Source organism: Salmo salar, chromosome 24 (genome assembly GCF_965601325.2).
Source record: "Salmo salar chromosome 24, fSalSal1, whole genome shotgun sequence".
Lineage (NCBI taxonomy): Eukaryota > Metazoa > Chordata > Actinopteri > Salmoniformes > Salmonidae > Salmo > Salmo salar.
This window is the reverse complement of record NC_138314.1, coordinates 33,261,962-33,277,656: the sequence shown is the minus strand read 5'-3', so window position 1 is coordinate 33,277,656 and position 15,695 is coordinate 33,261,962. Positions and strand designations below refer to the sequence as shown.

At 42.6% G+C, this 15,695-nt stretch overlaps 1 protein-coding gene across 1 annotated transcript; it reads left to right on the top strand.

The window, feature by feature from the left end:
* Window positions 1-11,426: 11,426 nt before the first annotated feature.
* LOC106585782 (uncharacterized) lies at window positions 11,427-15,136 on the top strand. The gene is made up of 6 exons (XM_014172396.3): window positions 11,427-11,678; window positions 12,350-12,493; window positions 13,214-13,279; window positions 13,744-13,953; window positions 14,085-14,231; window positions 14,553-15,136. Exons 1-6 carry the CDS (start codon window positions 11,562-11,564, stop codon window positions 14,703-14,705), a joined length of 837 nt encoding a protein of 278 aa, XP_014027871.1. The 5' UTR covers window positions 11,427-11,561; the 3' UTR covers window positions 14,706-15,136.
* The last annotated feature ends 559 nt before the right edge of the window (window positions 15,137-15,695 follow it).

The following is a 15,695-nucleotide window of genomic DNA, read 5'->3' as shown; positions in this document are numbered from 1 at the left end:
TTTACAAAAAAAAGTGAAGATGATCATGCACAATTACAGTGGCAAGAAAAAGTATGTGAACCCTTTGGAATTACCTGGATTTGGTCATCAAATTTGATCTGATCTTCATCTAAGTCACAACAATATTCAAACATAGTGTGCTTAAACTAATAACACACAAATTATTGTATTTTTCTTGTCTATATTGAATACATAATTTAAACATTCACAGTGTAGGTTGGAAAAAGTATGTGAACCCCTAGGCTAATGACTTCTCCAAAAGCTAATTGGAGTCAGGAGCTAACCTGGAGTCCAATCAATGAAAAGAGATTGGAGATGTTGTTTAGAGCTGCCTTGCCCTATATAAAAATGTAAAAAATTAAGTTTGCTATTCACGAGAAGCATTGCCTGATGTGAACCATGCCTCGAACGAAATAAATCTCAGAAGACCTAAGATTAAGAATTGTTGACTTGCATAAAGCTGGAAAGGGTTACAAAGGTATCTCTAAAAGCCTTGATGTTCATTAGTCCACAGTAAGACAAATTGTCTATAAATGGAGAATGTTCAGCAGTTGCTACTCTCCTTAGGAGTGGCCGTCCTGCAAAGTTGACTGCAAGAGCACAACGCAGAATGCTCAATGAGGTTAAGAAGAATCCTAGAGAGTCAGCTAAAGACTTACAGAAATCTCTGGAACATGCTAACATCTCTGTTGACGAGTCTACGATACGTTAAACACTAAACAAGAATGGTATTCTTGGGAGGACACCACAGAAGAAGCCACTGCTGTCCAAGAAAAACATTGCTGCACGTCTGAAGTTTGCAAAAGTGCACCTGGATGTTCCACAGCGCTACTGGCAAAATATTCTGTGGACAGATGAAACTACAGTTGATTTGTTTGGAAGGAACACACAACACTACGTGTGGAGAAACAAAGGCACAGCACACCAACATCAAAACCTCATCCCAACTGTAAAGTATGGTGGAGGGAGCATCAGTTTGGAGCTGCTTTGCTGCCTCAAGGCCTGGACAGCTTGCTATTGTCGACGGAAAAATGAATTCTGAAGTTTATCAAGACATTTTGCAGGAGAATGTTAGGTTATCTGCCGCCAATTGAAGCTCAACAGATGTTGGGTGATGCAACAGGACAACGACCCAAAACACAGAACTAAATCAACACCCGAATGGCTTCAACAGAAGAAAATACGAGTCCTGACCTCAACCCGATTGAGATGCTGTGGCATGACCTCGAGAGCAGTTCACACCAGACATCCCAAGAATATTGCTGAACTGAAACAGTTTTGTAAAGAGGAATGGTCCAAAATTCCTCCTGTACGTTGTGCAGGTCTGATTCACAACTACAGAAAATGTTTGGTTGAGGTTATTGCTGCCAAAGGAGGGTCAACCAGTTATTAAATCCAAGGGTTCACATACTTTTTCCACCCTGCACTGTGAATGTTAACACGGTGTGTTCAATAAAGACATGAAAAAGTATAATTGTTTGTGTGTTATTAGTTTAAGCAGACTGTGTTTGTCTATTGTTGTGTCCTAGATGAAGATCAGATCAAATTTGATGACCAATTTATGCAGAAATCCAGGTATTTCCAAAGGGTTCACATACTTTTTCTTGCCACTGTACGTCTAGACGGTGTTGGGGAAATAGTTTACCCAGCTACCCACAAAATACCATGTTGGTTTGGCATTTCATTACAAACCCTGTTTTATTTCCTGGTCATTTGGTATTCTGTTCCCTTTCCACTTAAAAAACAAGCTGCTTCTAACATTGCTGCCTCTTTTGGCTCAATTCCATCAGCTAGCCTTGGTGAAGATTCTCGGGTGGGAACAAGAGCTGAGAGCCACAAAACATCAATATTACATTCAGCATTCTACCTCAAGATTGCAAAATAACCAACACTGGCTGTGTTTTACACAGGCAGCCCAATTCTAATATTTTGTCCTTGGATATTTCATATTGGTCCTTGGTGCCCTCCTCAGGAAGCTTCTACAGAACAATCCAGGGGTTGACAGTGATGAGGGCTTATAGAACTACGGAGCTGTGAGGGGAACGGCACCTCCATACCTTCAGGCTCTGATCAGGCCCTACACCCAAACAAGGGCACTGCGTTCATCCACCTCTGGCCTGCTGGCCCCCCTACCTCTGAGGAAGCACAGTTCCCGCTCAGCCCAGTCAAAACTGTTCGCTGCTCTGGCACCCCAATGGTGGAACAAGCTCCCTCACGACGCCAGGACAGCGGAGTCAATCACCACCTTCCGGAGACAACTGAAACCCCACCTCTTTAAGGAATACCTAGGATAGGATAAAGTAATCCTTCTAACCCCCCCCCCCCCCCTTAAAAGATTTAGATGCACTATTGTAAAGTGGTTGTTCCACTGGATATCATAAGGTGAATGCACCAATTTGTAAGTCGCTCTGGATAAGAGCGTCTGCTAAATGACTTAAATGTAAATGTAAAATAAAGTGGTGATCCTAACTGACCTAAGTCAGGGAATTTTTACTCAGATAAAATTAATTAAATGTCAGGAATTGTAAAAAACTGAGTTTAAATGTATTTGGCTAAGGTGTATGTGTAACAGTATAGCTTCCGTCCCTCTCCTCGCCCCAACCTGGGCTTGAACCGGGGACCCACTGCACACATCAACAACTGACACCCACGAAGCATCGTTACCCATCGCTCCACAAAAGCCACGGCCCTTGCAGAGCAAGGGGAACAACTACTTCAGGTCTCAGAGTGAGTGACGTCACCCGATTGAAACGCTATTAGCGCGCACCACCACTAACTAACTAGCCATTTCACATCGGTTACATATGTACACTTCCGACTTCAACTGTATATATGGGTGGCAGGTAGCCTAGGGGTTTAGAGCGTTGGACTCGTAACTGGAAGGTTGCAAGATCAAATCCCTGAGCTGGCAAGGTAAGAAAGATGTTGTTCTTCCCCTGAACAAGGCAGTTAACCCACTGTTCCAAGGCTGTCATTGAAAATAAGAATTTGTTCTTAACTGACTTGCTTAGTTAAATAAAGGTGAAATATACAGTCACTGTGGGGATGATGTCATTAATGCACTTATTGATGAAGCCAATGACTGATGTGGTGTACTCCTCAATGCCATTGGAAAAATCCAGGAACATATTCCACTCTGCTAGCAAAACAGTCCTGTAGCTTAGCATCTGCTTCATCTGACCACTTTCTTTATTGACCTTGTCACTGGTGCTTCCTGCTTGAATTTTTATTTTAAGCAGGAATCGGGAGGATAGAATTATGGTCAGATTTGTCAAATGGAGTGCAAGGGATAGCTTTGTACGCATCTCTGAGTGTGGAGTAAAGGTGGTCTACAGTTTTCTTTACCTTCTAGTTGCACATTTAACACGCTGATAGAAATTTGGTGAAACGGATGTAAGTTTCCCTGCATTAAAGTCGCCGGCCACTAGGAGCGCCACCTCTGGATGAGCATTTTCCTGTTTGCTCATGACGGAATACAGCTCATTGAGTGCGGTCTTAGTGCCAGCATCAGTCTGTGGTGGTATGTAGACAGCTACGAAAAATAAAGATGAAAACTCTCTAGGTAGTGTCACAATGTGGCCCTTTGGAGTGTATATCGTGGCTCCCCCCCTCTCTCAACTCTCTCTCCCTCATCAGGTTTTACAATGGTCAAAAATTCCTGATAGAAACTCTCTCTCTTTGCTGCCAAGGAGTATGGTGGGAGGGAGCCTATGGAGAACAAAGACATTCTTCTTCCCAAAACTGCTAATACCCAAAATTGAAGAATTAAACAATATTTATATTTTTGAGAATAAGGGAATGGTCCGTGGACACTTAAGGGACAGTCATGACGAGTGTGTTTCATTTGGTGATCTCATGAAGGACAGGAAACACACATAACTATATCTCTTAACCTCTTGATGACCCCTTCGAGATAAAATCCCGTTAACGGGATTGGTTGGACAACAACCAGTGAGATAGCACGGCGCGAAATGTAAAAAAAAATAATCTCAAAATTAAAATTCAAGTATTATACGGCATTTTAAAGATACTCTACTCGTTAATCCAATCACATTGTCCGATTTCAAAAAGGCTTTACGGTGAAAGCAAAACATTAGATTATTTTAGCATAGCACCTTAGCAAAATAAGAAAAAAAGCTATTTTCCAAGCACGGATAGCCGTCACAAAACCAGATATACAGCTAAAATGAATTGGTTGTTTTATGGTAACTTATGTACAGTCAGTAGCCACACCCAGTTGAGCACAAATTTAATGAGACGGCCCCTTTGCTACCCAAGTATAAAAGCCCCCGTGACGCAATTTACATTAGACCATGCAAACCACGGTGTAAGCTAAGGTTGCAAATGGTTGAATTTCTAAGACCAGAAAATATGAAGCGGTAGCTACATGTTGAAATGGATGGCACTACAACTCTACCAAAGGACAAGACCAGAGAATGTGGAGGTCATTCCCACGTTGAAATGGCAAAGAAATCTACAAACTGAAGAACAATTATGCAGACTGCAGCTGTTTAAATACTTTAGTCTGGTAATCTCACCCGATCTAAGAACAGTTCTAAATGGTACTCTGAAGTATTCATTATAACAACTATGACAGACTGTAACTCCTGGGGAACGCAACCAGAGACTTTTCTGTCGACTCTCTCCAGCAGATGGACCGTCGACCACAGAGAGAGACAACAAGACATACACTCGTAAATATGTAAAGTATTAGCAATTTCTATGAGTGTAGTTATTAGCTATGAGTTTCCTGCTCTTGAGCAGACTGCATCTGTTTAAATACTTTAGTCTGGTAAACACACCCGATCTAAGAACAGTTCCGAATGGTACTCTGAAGTATCCACTATAACAACTACGACAGACTGTGACTCCTGGGGAAAGCAACCAGAGACTTTTCTGTCGACTCTCTCCAGCAGATGGACCGTCGACCACAGAGAGACAACAAGACATACACTTGTAAATATGTAAATTGCAATTTATTTTCGAATGAGCGGTCGTTCATGTAAAGTATTAGCAATTTCTATGAGTGTAGTTATCAGCTATGAGTTTCCCGCTCTTTTTCTACCAAGCCGTCATATCGGTTTCGTCCGCTAGGGACTTTTTCTTTTTATCATGTAATACCACATGTATGAACTAATTGTGTGTGTTTTCATGTATTTCTGTGACTTGATTAGATAGTTAGTAAATAAATAATGAAACCAATTTGTATATCGCTGATTCATAATTTATGCTAGGGGTCGTGCAGATATCCAATGGTTTGTGACGTTTAGTAATGACAACTGATGAGGAGTAATTCATTAATAAGCGACTGTTTGATAAGATATGAAAATATCTGAACAGTCGATTCCAGAAATAGAGACTCTATAAACATTTTCCCGTGGTGCCCCGACTTCCTAGTTAATTAAAGTTTACATGATTAGTTTAATTATGTAATAAGAATTACACATAGAGAATTGATTTGATAAAATAACAGTCTACACATTTTATGATAGTCACAGACACGACAGTAGATAGTGTGGTCTACAGCTTATCATGAGATACTCTACCTCAGGCGAGCAAAACCTCAAGACTTCCTTAGATATCGTGTACTAGTTGTTGTTTACAAATATAAATAGTCTGGCTTGTCGGACTCGTTAAAGGAAAAAAAAGCTTCTGCCAGTTTGTGGTGAGTAATCGCTGTTCTGATGTCCAGAAGTTATTTTTGGTCATAAGAGACAGTAAAGGCAACATTATGTACAGAATAAGTTAAAAAAAGTTACAAACAATGCAAAAAAACAAACAAATAAACACAGTTGGTTAGGAGCACGTAAAACGTCCGCCATCTTCTCAGGCGCCATGATACATGGCCTGATACATGATAAAATGTCCTGGTAGTTGGTAAACTTCATGATGCCATTGACCTTAACAAGGGCCCCAGGACCAGTGGAAGCACCATAACACCGCCTGGAGTTTGTAAAACGGCATTGGCACTGGTGCTATGGTCAAATGACATGAAAATAGAGGTCTTTGGCCATGCAAACCTGCAGTGGATTTGGGCTTTGAAAGAACAATGCAAAAATATCCTAGTCCTTACTGTAAAAAACTGGGAAAACGGGATCCAATAACCTATATTTTATTTTTATTTTGTATTACTTGTTAAACAAAATCTCTTTCTCTGAGCAATTGTATTAGTATAAAATTGGAGCATACAAATACTGAGCTATATTGTATGTATTTATTACAGTCTTTTTTTTCTCATCTTTATCAAGGGATCCAATAATTCCCGGACCCCACTGTATATCTGTTTCAGTGAAGACAATTTTGTGTAATGTCACAGTGGGATGTAACCTACAGTACTATACATGTTGTTTAGCTGGAAGGTCTTGTAACTATACCTGCCTTGTCTACCCTTGATGACACAGGCTTTGCTGATGTTGGTCATTGCTTGGCAATATTCTTCCTTGCTTGTCTTTTGAAATTCATTCAGGAAATTGTCCTCATCACTTGACCACTGGCTGCATCAGTAACAGGGTTCAGATCAGATGTTAAAGCTGGCTTTAAGGGACAAAAATGCATAGTTAGAAGTACACAGGTACTGCCTTTGAAAAATTCCAATGCAGGCGCTTTTATCTCAATATCAAATAATATCTGGGTAACAATTAACTACCTTACTGTGATTGTTTTCAATTAAAATGGTCAAAAAGAAAGAAAAAATTGCTTCTTAACAAAGAGCAATTTCTCAAGCAAACAATTTGCTAGGACTGTCTGGGAGTGGTCGAAGTAGGGAGGGGAAAACTGAATAATGTCTGTTATTAGCATAGAGGTTTGGAACTCTTTTTTTATTGGTCTATTAACTGATGTCATTAAGCGGGCCAAATCTCCATCCCACCAAAATGGGATGACATTTCAGGCGGTCTTTTCAAACAGTACTTACAGTAAAAGAGCATTATCATCATTTTCACAATTTGACAGTATTATTTCAACTTCATAGTGTGGAAATATATATAAAATACAGGAAAATCACATTTTGACTGCATTAGGCTTTAATAAACTAAACGATTCAATTTAAAAAATGGGGATTATCCCCTTGAGAAGCAACATGGATGCTTGGTGTGCCCATTGAAGGAGGATACCTCTCAATAATTGTAGAGAGAACTGTATCCTGTGGAGTTTTTGGGCCACCTGGCAGATTCATGTAGCAGTCATCATCATCATCACTTGCTCTCTGGGTGAGTCTGTTCATCTCAATCAAAGTATTCTATCAAATCAAATTTTATTTGTCACAAATATTATTATGTATTGTGTGTTCATAGTTGGGGTTTTTTCAACAGAGGGCAGACTGTCGTCCTCTCCCATTTATAACCTGGGCTCGTTTGCTAATTTCTATCACCTGAGACCTGAACTACTAGCGGTTATAGAGCTGGAAAGAGGGCACACCTTCTACCTACACTCTTACTGAAAAAGGTTTTAAAAGGACTCTATCGATTGCTTCATATATGGCACCTCTAAAGGTTCAATACACAACCCCAATTAACCCTTTCCTCAAGAAAGCAATAATGTGCTTCATATATGACACCACTAAAGGTTCTATATAAAACTCAAAATAAAACTTATTTCAAGAAATAGTCTATATAGAACCTTTAGGGGTGCCAGATATGAAGCACACGATAGAAACCTTTTGAGTTCTATACATAATCTTTTTTTCTATGCGTGAATGCTGAAAAAGGCTTTGTTGCAAGTGTGCCCGCTGTCCATCTCTATGGGTGGATTCAAGGTCTAGCAACAGAGCCAATAAGATCTAAGAACAGCGCACCCTGCTGTTGCTTTGAACATATATATCAAATCACATTTTTAGTTGTCATATGCACAGGATACAGCAGGGTGTATACGGTACAATGACATAATTACTTGTGAGCTTTCCTCTCAAACAGTGCAGTATCAATATAATACATCTATATTCAATAAAGGCAATAGATTGGAAAGAGGTACTGTATGTACAGATGACCACTATTTCCATATTTGCTTGTTTCAACACTTTGGTTCATGGATCTTTTCCAGTCTTTACTCTAGACCTCCCACGCCCAGAACTTTGTCACAAATATAAAATGTCATAACAAAAACAGAAATTATTCCACTCAGAAGCCAACTCGGAAGGAACTAAGAAGCCAACTCTATACACACATTCTGCTTGTGTTAGTAGGCCACATTTCCTCTTTCCCCTCACAGAGTTCCTCAATTAATGACTTTAGCTCATTCTATGGGGAATTGTAATCCTGTTAGGTCACAAAACACAAATGGCAAAGCATGTGATAATCAGTGTGCAGTGGATTAAAGAGGATTGTCCATTATTTTACCCTATGTAACACTGTAAAGTTATACAGGACAGAGGTAAACATTCTAAAATATAGGCCTAGCCCTAGTATACCTGTGCAATATGCATGTATAATCACACACCTGATTCTAATGATTAACCAAGTGTCACGCTCTAACCATAGAGAGCCCTTGGTTCTCTATGGTATAGTAGATCAGGGCGTGACTAGGGGGTGTTCTAGGTTTATTATTTCTATGTTGGTGTGCTTGGTATGGTTCCCAATTAGAGGCAGCTGGTAATCGTTGCCTCTAATTGGGGATCATATTTAGGCAGCCATTTCCCCACTGTGTTTTGTGGGATCTTGTTTATGTGTAGTTGCCTGTGAGCACTCTGTAGTGTCACATGTTGTGTATTCTTTATTCTTTATTGTTTATTTGTGCGGTTGACTTATAAATAATAAAAATATGTTGAACCGATATCACGCTGCGCTTTGGTCTGAATGTTCCTATGACGATCGTGACAGAAGATCCCACCACAACAGGACCAAGCAGCGTGCCCGGGAGGAGAAGGTATCCTGGGCTCGGGAGGAGATAAAGGAGGAGAAGACATCCTGGACGTGGGAGGAAATTATGGCTGGAGACGAAAGCCTTCCTTGGAAGCATACGCAAGGAGAGAAGGGAGGACAGCGACGCCGGAGTTCGCGGCCACGTACAAAGCCCAAAAGACAGCTCAAATGTTTTTTTTGTGTAGGGGGGGGGGGGGGCACGGGGTGGTCGGCGGAGCCAGTCTGGGAGAAGAGGGAGAAACTGGAGGAGAGTGAACGGAGAGAGTCAGAGACCGTCAGTGAGCTGATGGAGAAATTGGAGGAGAGAGAAATGAGAGAGTTGTTGTGTTGGTGTATGAGGCACGACATTCGCCCTAAGGAGCGTGTTATAGGTTTGATGCCACCTGAGTCAGCTCTCCGTACTCGTCCTGAGGAGCGTGCTAGCAGTCTGTTCAAAACTGTGCCGGCTCCACGCACCAGGTCTCCAGTACGACTCCACAGCCCTGTACGTCCTGTGCCAGCTCTCCACACTCGCCTTGAGGAGCGTGTTATCTGTCCAGTACCATGTGTGCCGGCTCTACGCACCATGTCTCCAGTGCACCTCCACAGCCCAGTGCGTCCTGTGCCAGCTCCTCGCACTCACCCTGAGGTGCGTGTCACCAGTCCTGTGCAACCTGTGCCGGCCCCAAGCATCAGGCCTCCAGTGCACATCCCCAGTCCAGTACGTCCTGTGCCTGCTCCTCGCACTCGCCTGAAGAGCGTGTCACCAGTCCGGTGCAACCTGTGCCGGCTCCATGCATCAGGCCTCCAGTGCGCCTTCCCAGTCCGGTACGTCCTGTGCCTGCTCCTCGCACTCAACCTGAAGTGCGTGTCCCCAGTCCGGAGCCTTCGGCGACGGTCCCCAGTCCGGAGCCTTCAGCGACGGTCCCCAGTCCGGAGCCTCCGGCGACGGTCCCCAGTCCGGAGCCTCCTGTGACGGTCCACAGTCCGGAACCTCCTGCGACGGTCAACGTTCCAGAACCTCCTGCGACAGTCAACATTCCGGAGCCTCCAGCGGGGGTCAACGGTCCGGAGCTTCCAGGCAAGGCGTCCAGTCCTGCTCCAGGGCAGGAGCCTCCCTCTGCGCCGGTGCCCAGTCCAGGCACGATGTCCAGTCCAGCTCCAAGGCCAGAGCCTTCCTCTGCGCCGATGTCCAGGCACTGCGCCCAGTCCTGCTCCATGGCAGGAGCCTCCCTCTGCGCCGGTGCCCAATCCGGGTACGGTGTCCAGTCCAGCTCCATGGCCGGAGCCTTCCTCTGCGCCGGTGCCCAGTCCAGGCACGGTGTCCAGTCCAGCTCCAAGGCCAGAGCCTTCCTCTGCGCCGATGTCCAGGCATGGTGTCCAGTCCAGCTCCAAGGCCGGAGCCTTCCTCTGCGCCAGTGCCCAGTCCAGGCACGGCGTCCAGTCCCGCTCCATGGCAGGAGCCTTCCTCTGTGCCGATGCCCAGTCCAGGCACGGCGTCCATCCCAGTTCTATGGCCGGAGCCCTCCTTTGCGCCGATGCCCAGCCCAGGCACGGCGTTAAGCCCAGCGCCATGGCCGGATCCGGGGTCGGGGCGGGGCCTACGACCTGCACCGGCGCCGCCACCGACACTAATCACCCCCCCCCCCCCCCACCCTCCCCAGTTGGTTTCAGGTTTTGCGGCCGGAGTCCGCACCTTTGGGGGGGGGGGGGGGGGGGGGGTACTGTCACGCCCTGACTATAGAGAGCCCTTGGTTCTCTATGGTATAGTAGGTCAGGGCGTGACTAGGAGGGTTCTAGGTTTATTATTTCTATGTTGGTGTGCTTGGTATGGTTCCCAATTAGAGGCAGCTGGTAATCGTTGCCTCTAATTGGGGATCATATTTAGGCAGCCATTTCCCCACTGTGTTTTGTGGGATCTTGTTTATGTGTAGTTGCCTGTGAGCACTCAGTAGCTTCACGTGTCATGTAATCTTTATTGTTTTCTTGTGTGGTTGACTTATAATAAAAATGTCGAACTGATATCACGCTGTGCTTTGGTCTGAATGTTCCTACGACGATCGTGACACCAAGTGACTAAGAAGAGTATATGATACGTTTGAATTGTTTCACTGCATTTCACTTTAGTGGTGTTACTTGTGGATAAATAATTGCTGGTCATCAAAGTGAAATAGACCAGAATTTTTTGGTTGGGGGGGTTACCCTAATCGTACTGGAATTATTGATCAATAACTAACATGTTTTATCAATCAATCCGCCTTTCGGGAATGGACCGTAAAATGGGAGACCTGACCCTCTGGTCGCTAAAGACCCCATGGCACTTATCGTAAGAGTAAGAGTGTTATTCCCCATACAAAATATTATCTTATCACTCTGCTAAGATTTATAAAAAATTGCAGCAAGTTTAGCAGGTATTATTTCGTTCAAAGAGTTCATCATCTGGTTCGTTCATTGGGTTACACTAACATAATGATTTATATAAATATGCAAGTAGCCTACACTCGAGTCCTCAAAATCGATTGGTCGACCAGAAACAGGGGGATTGTCCCCGGTTGAGCGAATCCCTCATCGCCCGCCACCGACATAGCACCCACCCGTGAGTTTCGTAAGGATCTTGTGTAAGGTTGTTGTTACATAGCCTTCAATGGCTATTACATATCTGTAGTAGCTATCTACAGTGTCTCCAGAAGTCCGTAAAGTTGTCAGTCGCTCACGTCGCATGTGAAGATGTATCCAAAAACAAAAAGCGCAATGGATAGTCAAATTATTGCGGCAGAAATTGCTTTAGGTCTTGTTCTGTGTGCAGCATATCGGATCATTTCGAAGAACATTTTCAGTCATCAGGTAGGCTATGTTTACATTACTTTTGATACAAGCTGAATTTATAATGCTAAAATGAAATGATATTTGGTAGGGGTTAGGAGAAAGAAAATGGAAATGTAAGATGTTACTGCATGAGTAAGAAATCAATAGGCCTAGTTTTTTTCTTTTAACATGTGCATTTTGAAAGTGTTATTTTCCCTTTTGTTCATGATCATTTCAAATTATAGCCCACTGTTTCTTGTCTATTGATTCTTGAAGAAGCTTTTCTCTTATAACATCAGTAACCCAATACGGTTGTTTTAGGTCTATTGCTGCGTTCATGTGCTAGTCGGAACTAGGAAACTGACATTTCCTACTTGCAAACACAGTATGTTTGAACGCGGCACATATAACAACAACCAGTTAGCAAGTCGAACATTTCCAAGAGTCCTAGTTCCCCACTAGCACATGAACGTGGCATATGTGAGTCTTTGTAAACCTTGTAAACCAACAATGTATACAGTAGCTTCAAAATAGATATAAAAAAAACTATACGGTAAGTCTACCTGGCATCCATCTATGAATTTGACATCGTTTCCATTTCTTCAGACCCATCCCTCATCTTAATAGCAAACCAAGTGGCAGGGCTGCCATTTGTTTGCTTGACTTCAGGATTGTGACTTTAATCTGTGCATTTATTTTCTATTTCTTAGGAGAGTCAGCCTGTTGACAGTGAACAGTTTGAGCTAACAAGGTCACTAGTGTGTGTATGGCTTGCAAGCAACATAAAGTTCCTACTCATTAAATGCAACAGCAATCCACTTTCACTGTCTGCACATTCAACATCCAGGCTGATTGTGAGTACTCCAAATCTCTCCTGAATTCATTAATTAATTTATTGTTTGTTTTTGACCAGGTAAGTTCACTGAGATCACATTCTCATTTACAGCGACAACCTGGGGAATATTTACAGGGGAGAGGAGGGGGATGAATGAGCCAATTAGAAGCTGGGAATGATTAGCAACACAAACATAGGCAAGACATATGCATACAAAAACACGATATTGTGTTGTAGATATGTGGTAGTAGATTAGGGGCCTGAGGGCACACATTTAATATGTTGTGAATTTATTTTAATGCTTTTAAAATTGTAGAACTGCCTTAATTTTGCTGGACCCCAGGAAGAGTAGCTGCTGCCTTGGCAGCAGGTAATGGGGATCCATAATAAATACAAATTAGGTGGCCATGATGGTATGAGGGACAGATTGTAAATTTAGCCAGAACACCGGGGTTAACACCCCTACTCTTACGATAAGTGCCATGGGGTCTTTAGTGACCACAGAGAGTCAGGTCTCCCGTTTAACTCTGCTAAGAAAAAACGAATTGCAGCAAGTTTAGCAGGTATTATTTCGTTCAGAGGTCATCTTCTGGTTCGTTCATTGGGTTACACTAAAGTCATGACTTGTATAAATAAGCAAGTAGCCTACATTCAAGTCCTCAAAGGCGATTGGTCGACAAAAAACAGGGGATTGTCCTCAGTAGATTGATTGATTTATTGAGTAATTGTCTATTTACAGGCATTTCTGGCACTTCTACTGAATAGCTACTACGGAATTCATTCTCAGAGAGTATATACTAACGAAGTAAGTCACCCACTATTATTTGGTTGATACAGTATTGAAAGCTTAGAAATGCATTTATCATAGGCTACTTGCTACTGCAAATGTTTTTTCAAGTTGGTAATAGATTATTATTCTTAGCAGCTCCGTATAACTATGAATAGGTTAAGCCAGGGGTTCTTAAACATTTTGAGCTCGAGTCCAAAATGAAAAATTTACCATACCATGACCCAAATCGTTCTCCAACGACCCAATTTAAGAATAAATTGTGTGTATTATAGATGTATTCTCGTAACTCGCAACCCACCATGCCCAGGGCCCACTTTGGGACCCGACCCATAGTTTAAAAAGAAACCCTGGGTTAGGTTATATGTGTATGTCAGGTTTTAAGTGCATAAATCTATTTTTTCTTGAATGTTTTAATGATTAGATATTGAATTGTTAGATTGCGATTGTTTTCACTGACAGTCATTTTCTTCTCCTTCTAGCGGCCTACAGTGGACATGGCTGTGTGCTCTTTCTTCATAGTGAGCAGTCTTTTCCTCTTCTTTTTGGACCATAGCCAGCTGCAGAGCAGAGTGGACTTGCGCATGATCTTCAGTGACTCTCAGAAGTTCTTCCTTCAGATGGACTTTTTTGCCACCTTCGTCTTTGGCCTACTCTGGCTGGCCTTCCCCGATTGGCTCCTAGGATTCCAGGTAGGCTCTTAGTACCATAAAAATACTATGAAGCTAGATTTCACATTGAGGAGATGCGGGATGACTAAGAAAAGTCAGTAGGTTCCAGGTTGAGAATGTTTCTTGAATAAACGTTTGCTTCACTCTTTCAGCCCATTACAGGTTCTGAGGACATCTTCCATCTTCACCTCACTAGAGCCTTTGGCGCCATGATGGTGGGTGACAGTTTTGTCTCTTTTACAACACAGAATTTCCAACCCAACAAAGAAAAGCCATCAGTGTTCATAAGCCGAGCAGTGGTATGTGATATTTCAGCAATCTCTTCTTTTTTTGTCTTTTCTTTTTGACAATAGAGAGTTCTGATGCTTCCATGTAAATACATAGAATCAACTGAATAACACCCCATCATACACACCCCTCCCCACCCACACAAAAATGTAATGTCAGGCAAGGCTGTGACTAGGTGGCAGTTCCACACGACGAAGGCCTACAGGCCAGGCTCCTCCCTATTCTGACTTGAGACCTGCATGCTTAACTGGAATTATCATGCAAGTCTGCCATTGATGTCACTGAATGATTTATGTGAAAGGTGACTGCAGTGTTTTCTCTTGGTTTTTCAGGGCAGCTTGGTGCTGCTGGTGTTCCTGGTCCACTCTCAGCTGACCACCTCTGCCTGGGCCCCTGCCCAGGTCTGGTTTGGCCTGGTGGGAGCCAGCCTCTGGACAGGAAACTCCATCTTAGGTTACCTCAGCTCTAAACAACAAAATATGTAACAAGTCCATTCACACAGACACTGAACACAACAGTCACAACATAACAGGCAGAAGTTACATTGAACCCTCTCCTGTGTGTTACAAGACTGTTAGCCCGCTTAAGTGAAGCTGATCACGTGAGCATGGTTAATCAAACCACAGCTGTTGCACAGAAAGCATAGGCAGATTCTCTGGGAACCTGGAGTGACTTCAAATGAGTGATTATTTATTGTTAAACAATTTCCATCCTATGTTGTTCAGTCTTATGATTTTCATACTTCACCATGAATGAGATGGTGATGGTCATTGCTGACGGAGGTGGAAAGAGACTCTTTGGAAATCTAAATGTCTAAATATACTGTACTGTACATTTGTAAATGTGTAACTATGTACATAAATATTTTTCAATTCTACCTAACCTTTTGTAAATCCATTAAAGAAATTAATTCAGATAGAGAATTTCCCTCTTCTTTTTAATAGGTCTGCAAATTGAAGTTCTATGACAGTATTTTCTCATCAGGATCACTGTTCTATGATCAGTTATTATCATTCTGAGAGGAGGTTAGAAACATTTTACATTTAACATTTAAGTCATTTAGCAGACGCTCTTATCCAGAGCGACTTACAAATTGGTGCATTCACCTTATGATATCCAGTGGAACAACCACTTAGAAAGCAATCAGAGATTGTAAAAGACACTTGACCCTACCATTCCACCGTACAGAAGTGAATAGTAAGTATGCATGCTCAGCCTTAGAAACATAATTATGAAATAACTTTTTAGGAACTCTTGATGGGAAGCGTGGAGGTGTGGTAGCTGCACCCATATGACTAAATAGATGTAACTGACGTTGAAATTACATCAAGGAATAAAAGTGAAGGGAAATGATTGATTGATTCTTGCCGTTTTAGAATGTGGAAAGATTTGCTCATGTAAAGACATTAGTGGTTTTCAGTCAAAGTTGAATATGCTAAAAGATGCGGCCTCTCAACTCCAATGGGGAATGTTCA